At 37.9% G+C, this 18288-nt stretch overlaps 1 protein-coding gene across 2 annotated transcripts; it reads left to right on the top strand.

Annotated features, from left to right (window-relative positions):
• Window positions 1-249: 249 nt before the first annotated feature.
• Window positions 250-16424, top strand: qtrt2 (queuine tRNA-ribosyltransferase accessory subunit 2). 2 transcript variants are annotated; one of them, XM_086066006.1, is made up of 9 exons: window positions 250-845; window positions 929-984; window positions 1930-2006; window positions 3114-3323; window positions 4832-5031; window positions 5958-6127; window positions 11532-11616; window positions 12865-13153; window positions 14390-16424. In XM_086066006.1, exons 1-8 carry the CDS (start codon window positions 628-630, stop codon window positions 13103-13105), a joined length of 1257 nt encoding a protein of 418 aa, XP_085922132.1. In that variant the 5' UTR covers window positions 250-627; the 3' UTR covers window positions 13106-13153; window positions 14390-16424. The 2 variants fall into 2 exon arrangements, with proteins under 2 accessions (XP_085922132.1, XP_085922130.1); XM_086066004.1 differs by having other exon boundaries at window positions 12865-16423.
• The last annotated feature ends 1864 nt before the right edge of the window (window positions 16425-18288 follow it).

Genomic DNA, 18288 nt, shown 5'->3' with positions numbered 1-18288 from the left:
ACAGAAATGTATGATTGGACTCTGTTTTCCACAATGCACTTGGGCGTTTAGGCGTCCCTTTGGTAACCTTGGAAACTGAGTTAAGACCCGTGAAATGTAAAATAAATATATTAAAACTAAATAAACCTAAGAGCAGTTCTAAATTAAATATCACGGCTTTCAAGCCGCGTGAGAGTTAAAAAGCGGTAATAATTGGTATTTTAATATTTTACGCGACTTGTTGAAGTCGCTTGATGATGACATCACAACTCAGCGCCTTGTACTACAGCCTGTAGTTTCCTGACTAAACGTTAGTAAAAGGCTGCACACTGCAGCTCAATTCCATTTTTTTTGCATGCAGTGTGCGCAGCAAAATTCTTTTTTCCAAATCCGAACGGCTTCTTTAGTTTATGGCTATAAATCGAATGTATGCGATGCGTCTGCACTGTGAACGCTCATAAAGTAGACGCTAGTTCTTCGAAAAAAAGAGCGTTTTTTCTTTTTTAGCAAGTAACAATATGTTTTGCTTTGCTTAAATATTTTGGGAAGTCATAACAACTTTCCGTGGCGAAAGAAGGACGCAGAAGAGACCCGGGGTTTGCTAGCTAAGTTGCTAATTCACGTGCTTCGCGAAACCTCATTAGCCGCATGGCTGTTAGCAGGATAAAGCTCGAGTTGTCTCGGGTTATCCAGGGAGGAAGCCGCCTGGGTGTACTGAAGGGGCTCGGCAGGACGGGGCAGCACTCCCTGGAGGTACCGGGCTGTCTGCTGTACACACACTGCGGTACAGTCCCTCACCTGACCCAGGATACGCTGCACACCCTGGGCAAGCTTCCCTCTGTCACTCAAGTCTCACTGGACCATTTGTAAGCCACGCGCATCAACGTTATATTGCATTCGTTATACACGTAGTGCGCTATGAATAATATCTGTTTTCATCTTCTTCCAGAGCAGAGCACCAAGAGGTGTTGGAGGACTTCAAGGACGGATTTAAGAAGTTTTCTGGTACTTTAAGAGGGTCATAGTTTGGGAAAGCAATATTTTAATGACTCACAAACAAATGTGACTGATTGCTACTAGCTTTTCATTTATGTGTGCGGGTGTGAGTTGGCGACGATATTTGTTCGATTCCAAAGCCGTGTCTAAATGGGATAGTACAGTAATTGGTGTCAAGGAAGTCCCGAGTCATGTCAATTGAGAGACAAGTTTTGTAATGCTGCGGAAGAGCTAATGTTCACAATTTATGTCACATATGTGCCTGTTTAAAGTTCCCAAAACGTTTTTTTGTCCTGAAGCTTCAAAAATATAAAGGACAATTTCAACTATCGTGTCAACTGCGATATCTTATTTGACTGTGCGTGCGCATCAGTCATGTCGGAATAATTGCATCTGAAAACTTGATCCGTTGCTATAAAGCGATAACAAAACGTCTCGGGTTGAAAGATGGACGCACTAATGTCACAGAGTAGAAGGAGAGGGGGAGCTTAATTTTGACAGATAACTTGGAAATGCTGTAGAATAGGTTACCGGTAATAATTTATGGCATGCATACAATTTTGGGACCTTGAACTGTTCTCCTCGACCCTTCTACACATTTTTGATAGGCTGTCTGCGGTGCGTGGAGTTACAATTCATGTGATTTGTCCTTTAAGTGAGAGGCTGAATACTGCCTATTGAGGAGCTTGTGTACTGTTTTGTTATGTTTGAAAAAAATAAATAAATAATAGAAATGGCCTGCTGTCATGACCTCATTCAACATTGCTTTATGAAAGTAAGTGCGCTTGGGAGCTTTTGCCTCCTCAGGCCACTGAAGTGGAATTGTTACAGTGCCATTTATTATAAGGACCGCAAGGGATTAATTGTGTTTCTGTGACAAATTCTGCAATAATTTACCCCACTCATTGTATTTATGAGGCCGTTTTTCCACCCCCAACCTTTTGTCCTCCGCAGGTCTTCATGACACAGTTTTGTTTTGCTCGCTGCACGACCCCGCAACCCTGAACCCCACTGGTTACACAACCAACAAGGTCAGACTGTCTCCCTTTTCTCTCTCTCTCGCCGTTTTCGTTCATCACTGAGTTCATTTGTGTGCTTCAGCTTCTGATTGCTCCATCCTTTTTTTAATATTTTTTTTATGTAACAAATCTAAAACAATATTATCCAAAATATGTATTAGCATTGTTTTTGTTTTTTATGAATTTGTATTCAAGTTTGTAATAGGAAATTTAATGTTTATTCAGATCGTATTAGGGCTGCAACTAATTATTAATCTGTCAATTATTTTTCGATTAATTATTTCAACATTTCCAACCCTTTATTCAAAAACCCGACATTTCAAATTAACAGTGCACAAAATGCACAAACATTTGATGTCAATTTTTTTATGTTAGTTGAATACAAAGATAATTATAGTATGCTATCATTGAAGACTACAGAAATGGAAGTATATTTACTGCTGACAGGATGAAATTCCGACAATTTGAACAATTAAAGTTAAAAACAAAGTCTCTAAATGATTAATTGATTGTCAAAATTGTTGTCAATTTGATAATGGATTGCATATTTGGCAGTAGGTAATTTTTATCAGTTGAAAAAATACTTAAGATTACAACTTAAGAAATACATATTTTTATGTATGTTTTAAAATGTTTTATTATATTTTCACAGTGTATTGCAATATATACTATTTGCCTTTTTAATGAATTTTGACCAAAATGTGATTTTAATACAGTTTTACGTTTTAGAATTAACTGTAACATTTTTATTTATTAAATATGTTATTTTACTGTATTTTGTGTTTTAAAAAAAGATAAAAACTTTTTGGGGGGGGGATTTTATTTCCTTATTGAAAGGAATGGAAATGTCATTAATCTGTTCCCCCCAAAAAACACTTACAAACTTGATAGTGTTTTTTTTTTTCTTGTACGTTATAAAAACATATATCAATGACATAATAAAGCAAAATGTAAAGAATTAAACCATTTGTACGTCATGATAATTCAATGAACATGGTGCTACTCTCTTCCGATATGTGCACTTTGACCACTAGGGGGCAGTACACACTGACTCAGACATCCCTCATCCCAATGAACAAATGAGCCATTTCCTGCATGTTCATTTTGCCCGCCATGCAGACGGTGTCCGTTTGGGGAAGCGGCGGGCGCATCCAGCTGACAGCAGCCAAGTTCATGGCCCTGCAGAAGCTGGTGCGGCCCGACTGCTACGTGAGCATGGCCGACGGCGAGACCTGGCAGGACAACACCTCCCGCAAGAGGGTCCGCAAGTCAGTGGAGCGGACCCTGGCCCACTTGGACGAGTGTCTGCTGGTGCACCAGGCATCGCAGGTGCGGTGCCGTTCTCATTTCAAAAGCATTTAGCCCACGGGAAATAATGCAACGTGTATTGAAAGTTCCGTCGTAAAAAGCTTTAGTAACTGTTCGTAACTGCCAATCCCTGATATCGTACCACATACTGCACTACATTATTCACTCTAGAGGCGCACTATTAACTATTGTAAAACTGATGACATCATTCATAGAATCCAACTTCCCATGTATTTATTGACACTTTTGTTTTTCTTTATGTTTTGCCGTCATTATTGTTGTTATGACGATGAGACATCCATTCATTCATGCTGTATACGTCCGTAATGGTCCTTATTATGATAATATGATGATCCCATTACTGTTATTATCTTTATTACTACGACTGTCATTATATTGTTTTGACTGCGTTGATTTTGCGCATGTCTTGTGCTCCGCCATTATCCTCATTACTGTGATGGACTATGATTGTCTCTTTACTTAGAATGGAGGAAAAGTGGAAATGGAGAGAAAACACACTTGTCATAATTATCAAACTCTTTGCTCTTGGCTGCCCCCCTCTTAGCCCCCATTTTCACCCCGATATTCCACCCTGGTTGGCCCTGGCTCTGCTCTATTCAACACGGTACACACCAGCTTAGAAAAGACAAAAAAAAGTCACATCTATTCAAATATACGCACACAGTATCTCGTCGTTTAAACCCTGGTGAGGATACGTTTGTGAGAATAAAGTTCATTCTGATATTATTTTATGACAGAGTTTTAACAACTTACCTAAGCAAAAACTCAAATTACTAGGGGTGCGAATTTGCCTAGTACCTGGTGATTCGATTCGTACCACGATTCATAGGTCACGATTCGATTCGATACCGATTAATCCCGATACGAATCTATAAATTAATTATTGGATTTTTATTTTTTATTTTTTTAAACTCAAATTTAGAAAATACAAATCAGTAAACTTGTACATGTACGCTGTAAGATTTGTATGAAAATGTATTTTTTTATCTGAAAATTGAAAAGTGAGCCACCGCCTTTAACAAACAGGTTGCAGTCCGTTTCATGTTTGAACAGCACTGGAATAAAATATTAAGGCTTAATGTTCCATTAATTGAACAATCTTCCATGCTTAATGTGTGAATCCTAACCCTAAGAAAGACGTTTTGTTGACTATTTCCATAAAAAAATTATGTTTAAAAATCGATTCGGCCGCATATTGAATCGATTCGAGAATTACGTGCTGTAATATCGCGATATATTGCCGAATCGATTTTTTTCTAACACCCCTACTAATGACAAATTACGAGCATAAAAGTGTATTTTTTAGAAAAATGCTATTTCCTGAAAGTAAAGGAAAATGATAGCTGAGAATAGAAAAGAAAAGAAAAAAGAAGAAAAAAAATATATAAGCATAACATTTAAATAAGAAAAAATATTTTACAAGGATAAAGACGTTAGAAAAAAAAAAGATGTTGTCATGACAACAGCCTGTTTACAAGATTGGATCTTTACTCCCGACCGGTTGGCAGGAACTGGAAGGAGCGGCGCTGTTCGGGGCAGTGGAGGGCGGGGACGCGCCGGAGGAGAGGGCGCGCTCGGCCAGGGAGACGGCCAAGCGGCCCGTGGCGGGTTTCTGCCTGGACGGCCTCCAGTCGGGGCGCCTGGACGGCACCCTGAGGAACCAGCTCATCGGCGCCATGACCAAGGAACTGCCCGAGGACAAACCCAGGTGAGCCCTGCTTGATTGTTGCGTGACGAATGGTTGTATTGATTGTAATCAGAGAGGAAGCGATGGACCCGGAGTCGTGAGTTTCATAGGTTGCTTAATTACTGTTTGGTTTCCACAGCCTTTTTTTTTGTTTTGTTTTTTGGCACAGCTTGATTGACAGCACGACACAATTAGTCTAACATCAGGCCTATTGTTTGATGTTACTTAAAATATGTGCATTTTGCCTTTTTTTCATGAGTGCATGGATTCAGCGTTGAAAATGCAAGATGACAGTCTCAGGAACGCTCCAATCAGTTACTCACGCAATTTGGCCTGACGCGTGTCGACGTAAATAACCTGAACTAAAGGTGTCCACGTCGGCCGCATCTGGTCCTCCTCAGTTCCGAGAGACTTCCGAGAAATCAGCTGCCCTATTTTATTTTTATTTTTATTTTTATTTTTTTACAATGAGGTAAGCAAGGTTCGGAGAGTTACCCGCGGACGGCGAGAGAGCGGCGCCTTCCTTGAATGCTAAATTGGCCTCGACCTTGACGCCTGCAGCCGGTTATCTGCCAGGCCAGAGAGAAGGAAAGAGAGGACGGAATACGCTTGTGCTGACAGAGGGGAGAGAAGTGCTGCTCGTGTGCTTATATGCAGCAAAATGCAACGCATGTTATATTTTTTGGGGGGAGGTGGAGAAAAAAAGAGAAGTGGAAATAATGGCAAAAAAGAAAAGCAATTGGAATTTTGCGAGAATAAAAAAATTAAATAATAAATGCCATATTATTCTGCAAAAAAAAAAGTGTTAACCAGAATTAAGTTATAATTCATAGAAAAAGTAAAAAAATAATAATCTTACCATGATGAAATCAAAATAAACATTGCATGAAACAAAATCCGCTTTTATTCTACTTCCTGTTCATAACGGTCCTTGGCTGAACTCTCAGACTTCTGCAGGGCGTGGGTCGACCCGACGACGTGCTGGCGTGCGTGGAGGCCGGCGTGGACCTTTTCGAGGGCTTCTTCCCCTTCCTGGCCGCCGAGCGAGGCTGCGCCCTCTGCATCCGCTTTGACACGGCGATGAACCCGGAGAGCGGCGATGTGACGCCCCCCTCAGGTGGGGTGTTTTTTTTTCCTTTTGCATCATATACTACGGATTTATATGCACGACTGACTGGGGTTTTGTTATATTACTAGGTTGCAGTAGGTTGCGGTGTGTGGTTTTGCCTTAGAACTGCCTAATTAGCTTAATGCTAACACATAATAGATAATCCCATAGTCATGCTAAGTCGCGTTATGACCCTTATATTTAAACACAAGAACTGAAGTCATGACTGTCGACGATATCGCAACACTCACAGGCATATGTTCTTTATCCTCTGCAAAGAACGATTAATATGCTTCTTCTTTTTTTTTGGTCTTGGTCTATTTATTTTAGTTTTGTAAACAAGAATCAACAGTCAACTTCTGTGTTCGACGCCCCAGTTATAAAACCAGACACATTCCCATGCGAGCACGTCCGCATTGCTGCCGAGTCCACATTTTAGCGGCAAAATTACCCTTTTGTTTTCCCTCAAGCGGTGTGACCTGCTTAAGTAAAATATCACCGCCGCACACAAACGCGCGCATATGCTGGATCTAAAATGGAGGACAAAAGGTTAAAAGCAAATTGGTGACATTTGTAATGTTGCAGTTGTGTCAAACCTTCTTTGATTTATTTTTAATCCCCCACCAGAAAGCGCATTAAAGCAAGTAAACTTCAAAGGAGATCGAACCGAAGCCCTTTGATTCATTGTCAATTGGCTCGCTCACATTGACTTAACTGCAGATGGGTAAGGCATTGATTCATATGTAGGCCGTTACTTCTGGGATAACGCTAAACAATATTAGCAGCAGATTGAGCTTTTAACTCGTTTATGTTTACTTGTGAACTCGGGACATTAAAGTTGCATATACATCTACAATCATGCCAAAAGATGTACATTATAAAATGTATCTATAGCTGTCTCTTTCTGTAGGCGTAAAGTGCAGGATAACCGCAATCACATTGAATCATTTTCAACAACAAAAAAATGTTCTGTGTTGTTCTTCGTCTTTTAAAGTTGAACCACCGCAAACGGGTTTGATGTCATCTAGTGTTCAATAGTGGAATTACAACCAATATAAACGAGTGTTACATCAAAATAGAGTTATATGACAAATCTACGCGGGACTACAAACTTGGAACTTCCTGAGGTCTGTTTGACCCATTCACTCCCAGCCATTTTCACTGAAGCAACCCCCTTCGCTACCCAGTTGTTTCACTAGATTTTGACTGATTTTGCAAGGCCCACAGAATATTGTGTTCTATTGCTATAAAAGCATGGAACCTACCAAAAGATTAGAGTCTCTTCTTTCATCAGGAATTTTTTTTAGCAATTAGCATTAGAATATAGCTACGTTTCCTCATTATTCACAAATCTGTTTAAAACAATGGGGAAAAGAGCTTTTTTGCAACATGGCCCTGGCTGATCTCTTATACTCTGCTGCCACCTGCTGGCCGTTTTTTTTGTAACAACCACCATTGCTTCAACCATTCAACTGCGCAGATAATACATTTTTAGATAATGATAACGAAGTAAGATCAATGCAAAGTTCCACAGCCAAGATCCACCGCCATCCTTTCATTTAAGAATAATTGGCGGGAAACCAAATTCAGCTGTGGGAGTAAATCGATGATGGGCAGTGACCGTCGTCCTCCGAAGTAGGAAGCTTAACAAGTGTTATGATGAAGAGCCCGGGCCTTTTCATTAAAAAGTTGCGTTAAACTCACCCGGCGCGAGAGTCGTGTCAAGACGGCGCTAATCGATTCAGAGCTGGCGAGCGTAATGGAGGTGAGAGCAGGCCGGGCGGTGTTAAACAGGAATTCCCAGTCCCCCTTCGACCAATTACAAGCAGCTGGCGGAGGCCTCGGGGTGCGGGTCCTGTTTGACACGGCGGAGCATATGCTAATGACTCCCCGCTTTCTCTCCATCTTCATAGCTTCTCTTTTCATCATCGGGGTTCGCTCACTCGCCGCCGTTGTCGAGTCGGGCGTTCATTTGTCGTCAGTGATTTGCTTCTCGTCCCATATTAAGTAAATACAGGGGCCAGTACAGTCATTTGATCACTTATTTTTTGGTGCTCTTTCTGAGATGTCGCATAGTGCCAAAGGCTTTTCTAAATGGGGAAAGTAGTCCAAAAACTTGAAATTTTAGTCGAAATATTCACAAATCCACTCGGGGTGTGCCCAAAAATCGATTCTCATAAGAATCGCGATTCAGTACGATTAGTACGATTCAGAATTGATTTTAAATGTCCCAAAATCTATTTTTATTTAAATTATTTTATACTGTCTTGCCTTTTGTCTGTGCGTGCCTTTATTTGGAGCGCTGTTCATGTTTTACCCGGTTTGGCCACTGAAGGGCAGTGTGGTTCCACGCGGTCTAATACACTGTTAAGTTGTAGCCACATTAGAGAGTAGAAGGAAAAAGTCACGATCAAGTTATTCCGATAAAAAAAAAAAAATTATTCCAGCGTGGAGCCGTTCTTTTGAGTGAAAAAAATGTTGCGAGTAGCGCGCTAATTAGCATTAGCGAGTCAGACTGGAGTAGATCATTACAATTCCTTGCACATCTATAGATTGAAGCAAAAATCATTGTCGATCAAATCATTTTGAATCAAAAATCGATTCTGAATCGAATCGCAGACCCAAAAATCGGAATCGAGTCGTGAGACATTTAAAGATTCCCGCCCCTAAAATCCACTCATTTTCACTATCATTCTGATAAATGGGTGGAAGCATGAAAACAAATATTCTAGTACAGTATTAAGCAAAAAAATCTACAAATTTATTGGTCTCATCGTGTGCGAGCAGATGGAAAAAGTTTCAAATTGACCATTTAGGGGCAGTCTGGAGCGCTGTCTTGAACTTTTTTCAGTATTTAAAAATAATTGTGGCAATAATTATTGTATAAATTATGTAAGTCATATTTAGTAATAAAATCATTTTAAAAAGCAATAAATATGTAACTATCTACATCCTAAATTCAAAGAAATGTTGGCCTATATTAATGATCAAAACCACAGAAGTGGATCCAGGAAACGAAAACAAGCAACTCTTTAACCCACTGCGATATTCCGATCCATCCGCCCATCGCTAATTGTTGCCATTTGATAACGCCGTGCGTCACGCCGCGACCAGCGGCTGACTGTGTTCTCTCTTGTCGTTTTGTCACGCTTGACATCTTGGGCTTTTCTCACATCGCACCAAGGATAAATGAAAGTTTGGCATATAATAGCGGCTCAGTATTGATGGGAATAAAAATCTTTTGACTTCTGTTCAAACTAAGTAATGCACCTTTTCAAAAATCGATTTGGAAATACATGGTTATATCAATAGATGCTCGAAGTTATAAACCTCCCGTTTTAAATTGCACTGAGCAGAGAAAAAAGGTACATAAAGCTTTCTTGGGCTGGATTTATAACGCAAGTCCAAGTGCGCCCTTTCGATTTAATGCTTGCAGTACAATGTACGGTGGAAATGTAGAGTGCACATAAAAACGTTGGTGCGATTCTCAAATGAGCACCGTAACGAGTGACAAATACGCAAGTAAACAAATAACACATAAATGACACGAATATTAACTCATTCACTGCCATTGACGGCTATAGACGTCATGAATTCATTGGAACTATTTCTATTAGTTTAACATTTTTTCCACTTTTGTTAACAAGAGTATGAAAACCTAGATTTGTTTTTATTGTATTAGAACAGTTATAAAATTTGTGATTAATCGTGAGTTAAGTCATGCGATTAAATACGATTAATAATTTTTAATTGCCTGACGCCCCTAATTTAAAAATAAATACAATTATTAAAATTATTTTTTTTAAATGTAAAAAATTATTATTTTTTTTTTTCAAAGATTATTAAAATTAGAGGCGTCAGGCGATTCCAATTTTGAATCGTAATTAATCGCACAACTTCACTAGTTACCTCACGATAAATCACAAATTTTACATCTGTTCTAATACAATACAAACATTCTAGGTTTTCATACTCTTGTTAACAAAAGTGGGAAAAAACGTTCAACGAATAGAAATAGTTCAAATGAATTTTTGACGTCTATAGCCGTCAATGGCAGTGAATGAGTTAAACGTTAGCATTGAAGCATATCCCAACCATGCCTTTTGACAGCAAAAAAAAAAAAAAAAAATCTTAAATGTCACTTAAAGCAAGTGTACAATAAATCGAGCCAGTTATCTGCTGCGCCGTCTTGAATGCATCGGCTCCATTTCAGACAAAACGAGCTTGTGTTGGTGGATGTGTTGCACGCAGTTCCTTTCAACACATTTTGCCTGGCGCGTCTGCCGTCGAGAGATAAAACAAAATCGAGCAGCTATCGGGTGAACCCGTGAAATCCATATCCACGCCATCCGGCAGCGACGTCATCTGCTCTATAAAGAGCGTGCGCCAAGATTGCATGTTGAAATGAGCTTAAGGAAAACAGGAGTCTTTCAAAATCGCATCTTGATATCATGATTGTTTTCAAGCACTGTGTATGTACCGTCAGCACTTTTTTTTTTTTTTTTTTTTGAACATACCGAGCACATTATACGGACAGCTGCAAAATGCAAATTAGTCAAACGTCTATAATCCATTTGTAATTTAAAAAAAATTAACAAATGACATGAAATGACTTTCAATTCATGCCACATGATTTCCTATGGGCCAAATGCTTTTTGTTAATTAGAACTGCGCCGCACCTGCGACGCCAGACCCTCATTTAAGTGGACCAGGGTTCCGCTCCAATGACTTGCGGTTGAACCCTCTTGCGAGAGCTGTCGTCCCTGCCAGGTCTCACCGTCGGCCATCATCAAGCAACCTCTGCAGGGCCATGAACTTGTAAATGAGTAAATATGTCTTTTTAAAAATATATAACATAAACATTGGAACGGCGTGAAATCCTTAACCGAATTCAAAATCAATCAAAGTAAATCTGACCTACTAACAAACATCTGAATGCACAGATTATTATATATTATTATTATTTTTAATTATTATTAATTTTTTTTAAGCTTTTACAGTGTATGAAACAAATGTGACTATTTCATATTTATTTGTACAGATCAACTCGATTAGACGCCATCTCTTCTTTTGCAGTTGAGCCAATCAATGCCCCCCCGGGTTGCCATACGAGTGACGACATTTTCCATATGACTCCCTTGTCAAGCATTAAGTCCAAAATAAAATCATCCGCTCCATTAAACCAAGCCAACTCACCCAGCTGCCGGTGAACTCACTTACCAGTGAGTAATTCAGTGATATTACCAGGGGGGGAGGGGGGGGCATGTCGCGTAATAGGGGTCAAACAATGTTATGTTTTGGCATTTTCTTTTCACCGCCGGGGCTGACTGAGAGGGGTCGTGGTCCGAGAGATGTACTTGGAAATGAGATGATGATGAGGATTAATGAGGCGTGTGTGTTTGTCTTTGGGTAGAGAGCACAGCGGAACAGAACGCAGATCCGCATCCCGATGACCTGACGCGTATGACGCCCTTTGAGATGGATCTCAAAGACAAAAGGTAGGGCAAAGCAAGGTGTACTGTTTTTTTTTTTGACTAGGGCTGGGTTTATAAAATCGAATAATCAATATCAAGTCAATTTGACTTTTCGATCCCAATATCGATTCATAAAACCGTGAATCAGTTATTTAGATATCTCATTTTCTCCCCCCATAAATTCTGAAGAAAAGACCAATTTACCGTTCACATGAATTTAAAAGTATTTTCTTACATTTTTATGAAAGACGCTTTGACAATTCAGATTATTTTAAGTTAATATTTCAAGTAGAAATATGAAAATATTTTCATCTCATCCTCGCTGAAGTCAATGTTTGTGTAACACTTTGGAACTGATTATAACACGTTACTTTCATTAAAAAACGAAATAATTTGACCAATTGCGAATAGTCTGTCCAGAATTAATTTGGCAACTTTTACAATTAGTATCTTTAACTCGTTCACTGCCATTGACGGCTATAGACGTCAAAAATTCATTTGAACTATTTCTATTAGTTAAACATTTTTTTACACTTTTGTTAACAAGAATGTGAAAACCTACAATTGTTTTATTGTACATTTAGAACAGATATAACATTTGTGATTAGTCATGCGATTAATTACAATAAAAATTTTAATCGCCTGACGCCCACATTTTTTTTAGAATCTTTTCTTTTTCTTTTTTTTTTTCTTGTCAGGTGAAAACAATTTGTCATTGTAATTAATCACATGACTTCAATAATTAACTCACACATTTTAGATCTGTTCTAAATGTACAATATATATATTTTTTAGGTTTTCATACTCTTGTTAACAAAAGTGGAAAACTAATAGAAATAGTTCAAATGAATTTTTGACGTCTATAGCCGTCAATGGCAGAAAATGAGTTGCATACAAATTTTTCCACAAGTATCCCTTTAATGTTCCAAATTAATCAATATCAGATTGAACTGAAGTGAATCGAACTGAACTCACGTGAGTCCAATCGATTGAAGAAATTAGAATTGATACCCAGCCCTATTTTTAACAAACTGGATGCTCGACGTAGTACCATGGCAGACCTGTGTGGGGCAACGTAGTGCCACAGATAATCCAGACGTAGAAGAAGAGTAGTCGTAGACCAATTTAACGTTTCCGATTTTCTGCCCCGAACAGGCGAGGAAGGGGGGAAAAAAATGACAACACACCTCGCTCCACAAGTTAATCACTCAGGATAATCTTTGAGACCAATCAGTCCATGACTCAATTGTCCAATGAATTTACTGTCTCCAGGTACCGAGACGACTTCCGACCCCTGGTGGAGGGGTGTGGCTGCTACTGCTGCCAGAACCACAAGAGGGCGTACGTGCACCACCTGCTGGCCACCAATGAGCTTTTGTCGAGGGTGCTGCTCATGCTACACAACACGGCCCATTATCTCGCCTTCTTCGCATCCCTCCGAGAAGCCCTGGCCGCAGATAAAGTGGACCTCCTCAAAAGGCGGGTCCTCGCTCAGACGGAAACGAAGGCCTAAGATGGGGATGGGATCAGATAGAAGAGATGGATTGAGCCCGGAGGAGAGGTTTGTGAGGACAATCAGCCCGCCATTTTTTATATCTGCCACACGGAGGCAATCAAAAAGTTTTCTCTTCTTTGCCCTCGCCGGGGTCGCTGGCAAATACAGCAACTTTGTCCACATCCTCTCCAACGGAAACAAAGAAAACCCATTGACCACTTTTGTTTGTATTGATCCCGTTTGGACAAATGGAGGCGCTGACTATCGACTGCCCTCGCCTCTTTTCCGCTGTACTGTACATTTAAGTGAAATCTAGAAAGGAAAGTTTGCACAGTGGTGCCTCGACTTAAAACTTCAATTCGAATCATCTCTCCTGATTGAGATGAATGGGGATTCTATTCATTTTGTCCAGCCCTCCCAAAAACCCGACAAATATTTATATTGTTTTTTTTTTTTAACTCATTCGCTGCCATTGACGGCTATAGACGTCAAAAATTCGTCAAAAACTCATTAACTATTTCTATTTAACATTTTTTGTATGAAAACCTAGAAACTTTTTTTTGGTACATTTAGAACAGATGTAAAATTTGTGATTAATCGTGAGTTAACTAGTGAAGTCATGCGATTAATTACGATTAGAAATTTTAATCGCCTGATGCCCCTAATTTATGAAAAAACTTTAATCTTTAAAAAAAAAAAAGTAATTAATTGCATGACTTCACTAGTTAACTCACGATTAATCACAAATTTGACATCTGTTCTAATACAATAAAAAAAATCTAGGTTTTCAAACTCTAAAAATGTTTTGCATTGTGTGTTATCATTAAAATAAAATATGAATTTTTATTTAAATAACAAAAAAATCAAGTTACATGTGTCTTTTTAACAAACAAAAACTAGTAATATTACAACAAAAAATTGTTGCATTAAAAAAAAAATACTATTAAAAAGAAAATGTTGCACCTTGCAAGACTTAATTATTATTATTTTTTATTTTTAAGAATTAAGTTAGAATTTAAAAGTTACTGGGTAGTAGTTACCCCCCGCTCTCCATAAAACAATGGTCTTTTTATTTTATTTTATTTTTTAAGTACTACAAGAAAATAGTTGAATTGAATACAAACACTCACGCTAACGTTAGCCAACCTGCTTTCTGTCAACCGAAGCGTTGCCGTTGGCTCCTCGTGAATAAAACGTCTTCTTCATACCCGAGTCAGTACCGTGCAGTGCAAAAAAGCAGCTCAGCACATGACCAATTTCCTGTGTGCATTCACTCGGAGCTATGTTTTTGTCTCTTGTTAGGCTTGTGCAACAACTCCATAGCCAATTTGTGTGAAACTTGATTACGAATTCTTGGCGAGGGCCAAAGGGAAAATCCCAGGAACTTTGGATGCAGATCCAGGACGCACTTTTTCCGCCTGACCGATTTTTTTCATTGACCAATGCTTGTGAATCATCATGATCAAATTCAAAGTCGTAGAAAAGAGATGAGTACAATTCAATAAGAACAAGTAGCTGCTCCAGTTTCTTGCTTTCAAGTTTAAAGGATTACTTTTCTCACTTTGAACCTTTTGTTTGAAGAAGAATGGACCAGGAAGTAATCCATCTTGAAGTGGATACTGTGCTTTAATAAAATGTATATCGGCACACAATGGATTGCTTAAGACCTAAATCTGATGACCATATCATTAGGCTATGTAGAAGCTCTTTAACCTGGTAGCTAAAATATTGTCATCCATGAGTTTTCAAATGTATTCATTTACAACCTAAGAATTTTTTTTGTAAATATGTTCAATTATAGCTGTATTCCTAAAAAACACAATTAGACGAGTCTGCCAATTTTGGGAGTTTTTATGAGCAGCAAGAACAATCTGGTAAGAAGTCAAATTTTCCGAGATTTTTATAAAAAAAAACAAATTTTCCTCTTTTAAAAAAAAATCCTCAGGATACAAATCAAGATAGACATTTTTCATGAGTTATTGCAAAAAATGCCAAATTTGACACCTAGTGATTATTACAGATGTTACATTTGGATGTTTTTCTGGCAAAAAAACAACAAGATACAATCTAGTCATGTATGGGATTTTTTTATTTCTTTGTTGTAATACACGCAAAAATCTGGTCAGGTCTTGAAATTTCAATTTCCCAAAAAAAAACATGTTTTTGTTTTATTTTTTTTGTCTCTGGGAAATCTTTGACATTTTCTGTAATTTCTCAGTAAATCCAGCGTGAATGTTAATTTTTGTTAGACCTCGAGGTTAGACTCGGCGCCGTTCTAGTTTGTTTGTTGTCACGCCAAGATAAACGCTGAATAGATTTCCACGAAAACCTGTTACAAAATGGGTCAAACTTTGATTGATTGATTTTTGTTGGCACCGTGGTTGAGATTATGAAACGGGAATTGTTTTGTCACGCTTGTGTTGTTCATCTGCAACAAAATCGAGATGCCAGCTAGTAGCGACTCTCTATAAATTGTTGCCGGTCCAAATGTACATTATATAATCGGCGTATATATGGTGGCATCCAAATATGCGGTTGTATTTTTTTAAAATTTTTATCGAGAAATCTATGACGTGTACTGCATCCCTCAGTCAACAAAGCGTGTATCATCAGAGTGCCTCAACTGAGCGTTTATTTGCGATCCCGCTTAAAAGAACCCAGTACATTTTCATTAATCATTTTTTCCCCTCGACTTTTCTTTTAATTTCACAATTACAAACTCATGAATCTTATTTATGCTGTAGAACTGCCTAATTCCGATTAAAAGCTTATCTCGGATGGTCTTTTCTGATTGTGTTTCCAGTCCACTGGCTGCACAAAAGCCACAGTTATTTTGTTTATTTAATGATTGAGACGCCGCAACTTGTTATGTAGCATATTTAGAGATTGCATAATTGTTTATGCTTATGTTGTTGTTGTTTTTTTTAATGTGCTGTATAGATGATAGATGTGGGTTTGTGTTGATTGCCAATCGGTCGTCATTTGTGTCTTGCAGAAATCCAAATTTAGATTTGGGGGAATTTTGCAGTTCAGTTTAGCAAATTAGTTTTTATTGGGATTTACAGTCAAAAAAGTTCCTTTGGATTAATAAACTGAAGTAAAAGTAAAAATCTGCCCTACAAATAACTTGAATAAGTGTTCAATAAAAAACTACTCAATTACTGAGTAACTTATGAGTAGCTTCTGATTTATTTATTTTTTAAACTCATTCACTCCCAGCCATTTACACTGAAGCAATCCCCTTCGCTCGAAAGATTAGTCTCTTCTTTCATCTGGTAAAAAGTATATTTCTATCTTTTTCCGTTTTGCATCAAATAACATTAGAATATAGCTAAGTTTCATCATTATTCACAAATCTGTTTAAAACAGTGGGGAAAATAGCTTTTTTTGCAACATGGCCCTGGTTGATCTCTTGTACTCTGTTGCCACTTGCTGGCCGTTTTTGTAATTACTATCATTGCTTTAAGCTTCTTTTCATTTCGGAGGCTTCATCAAAGCCTTCTGTGTGCTCTAGCATACATTTTTTTATATTAAAAAAACATATACATTTGTTTTTGGAGCGCATGGTAGTATTTAAAATAGAGTATTTATAAGTTTTTTGGGGTGCAAATCAGAGCATTCACATCAACAACAAACAATTATAAAATAGCAATGTGCAAATGAATTTATTGCCCGGCGATGTCACTAACTAAACCAATACAAATAATTGTTTTTATAAAATAAAAAGAGCGAGCAGTATGTAGCTCTATGTAACAGAGTAAAATTAGCATTTGAGCACAAAAAAAATTTGCATTTTTTTTTTTTTTACCGATGGACAATGTGTCACATCATGCTCTTGATTTATTCCCCCCCCCTCCCCCAATTCATTGCCGTTTTGATATAGCTGACACTTGCAGCATATAGTTATTTTTTTCTCTTTCTTTTTTTATTTTATTTTATTTTTTTATCCCCGAGAAGGTTATGTGAAGGTTTGAGCTGACAGCTGAGACGTTGGCGCTCCTGAGAAAAAAGGATAAAGATCAGATAAAGATACTGTTCTCCACCCGGGAGGCTTTTTGAAGGCGGAGGGGATTTAAGCGTGGTGGCAGGTGAGAATGTTCAAACCTATTAATAAATACCTGCTTGTGGCAGAAATGGTCAGCTATGGACGTTTAATTTTAATGACCAAGCGCGGAGACCTCGGCGTCGGGAGAAGGTGTTCAAGTCGATGCTCCCAGACGAGCTGGTAAAAATAGAGCTGAGGGCTTCTTCTTGCCTTGAATAACTGGCCGCTATTGATATTCACAAGCTGTCTGAATGGAGGCGTAATTGTGCAAAAGCTGCAATTTTCAGTCTTGTACTGGTCCAAATAAGTACTGGACGCTTCATTAGGGACACCCGTATGAAAACCTCCGTCTTTATGATGCTGACGATGCTCAATATTGGATTGGAGCGTTAGGTTTTAAACCAATATTTTATTAGTGCCCGCACTAGTCTAAACACAATATTCTGATGATTAAATTGCCACTCTGCATTAAATATAAAAAAATAATAATTAATTATCGTAATTAATTAACTTCAGTAGTTAACTCTCGATTAATCGCAAATTGTATATCTGTTTTAAAGTTTTCAAACTCTTGTTAACATAAAAGTAGTGCTGTTAAAGCATTAACTAATTAATTAATCAATCACAAAAAAATATCGCATTAATCATGCTTTAATTCAGATTAATCGTAATGTTAATTTTGACCACAAATTATCCTCTATCTCGTTGAAGGTAGGACAGGTTGCGTTTTAATAAATGTTTGTGTATGACATTCAGAATATTTGTTCATGTCAAACTATCGGGATCATTTTTTCCCCCATTTTAAATTATGCAAGTAATTAACTGATTAAAAAAAAGAGTTGGATGAGCGAGTGCAGTGGATAAATTTTTTTTGAAGATGTCTTCATAACATTAAATGTCGAAAATAATTATCACATAACAGGTGCTCTTTAAATTTGGCGGGAATTATTATTATTTTTAATTAAGCCATTAATTGTTATTAATCAAAATTCTAAAATGTGATTCAACCTATTTTAAAACGTAATTGTATGACAGCTCTCTACACAACAGGGATTTTTTTTAACTCATATAAATATGGCTGCATCTTTTAGTCATTGATACAGTAATTTCATAATTCATAAAAATTGAGCTAAAATTAAAAAGATGTACTGTATTG

The sequence above is a fragment of the Leptonotus elevatus genome, chromosome 21 (assembly GCF_054856555.1).
Source record: "Leptonotus elevatus isolate MCC_2025b chromosome 21, RoL_Lele_1.0, whole genome shotgun sequence".
In the NCBI taxonomy this organism is placed as follows: domain Eukaryota; kingdom Metazoa; phylum Chordata; class Actinopteri; order Syngnathiformes; family Syngnathidae; genus Leptonotus; species Leptonotus elevatus.
The sequence above is the reverse complement of the archived record's forward strand: the minus strand, read 5'-3'. Positions and strand labels throughout refer to the sequence as shown.

Coding starts and splice junctions, on each gene's coding strand:
- qtrt2 (XM_086066006.1), top strand. CDS start 628: ATGGCTGTTAGCAGGATAAAGCTCGAGTTGTCTCGGGTTATCCAGGGA. Junction 2,007..3,113: donor CTGGTTACACAACCAACAAG/GTCAGACTGTCT, acceptor CCCGCCATGCAG/ACGGTGTCCGTTTGGGGAAG. Junction 11,617..12,864: donor ATGGATCTCAAAGACAAAAG/GTAGGGCAAAGC, acceptor TACTGTCTCCAG/GTACCGAGACGACTTCCGAC.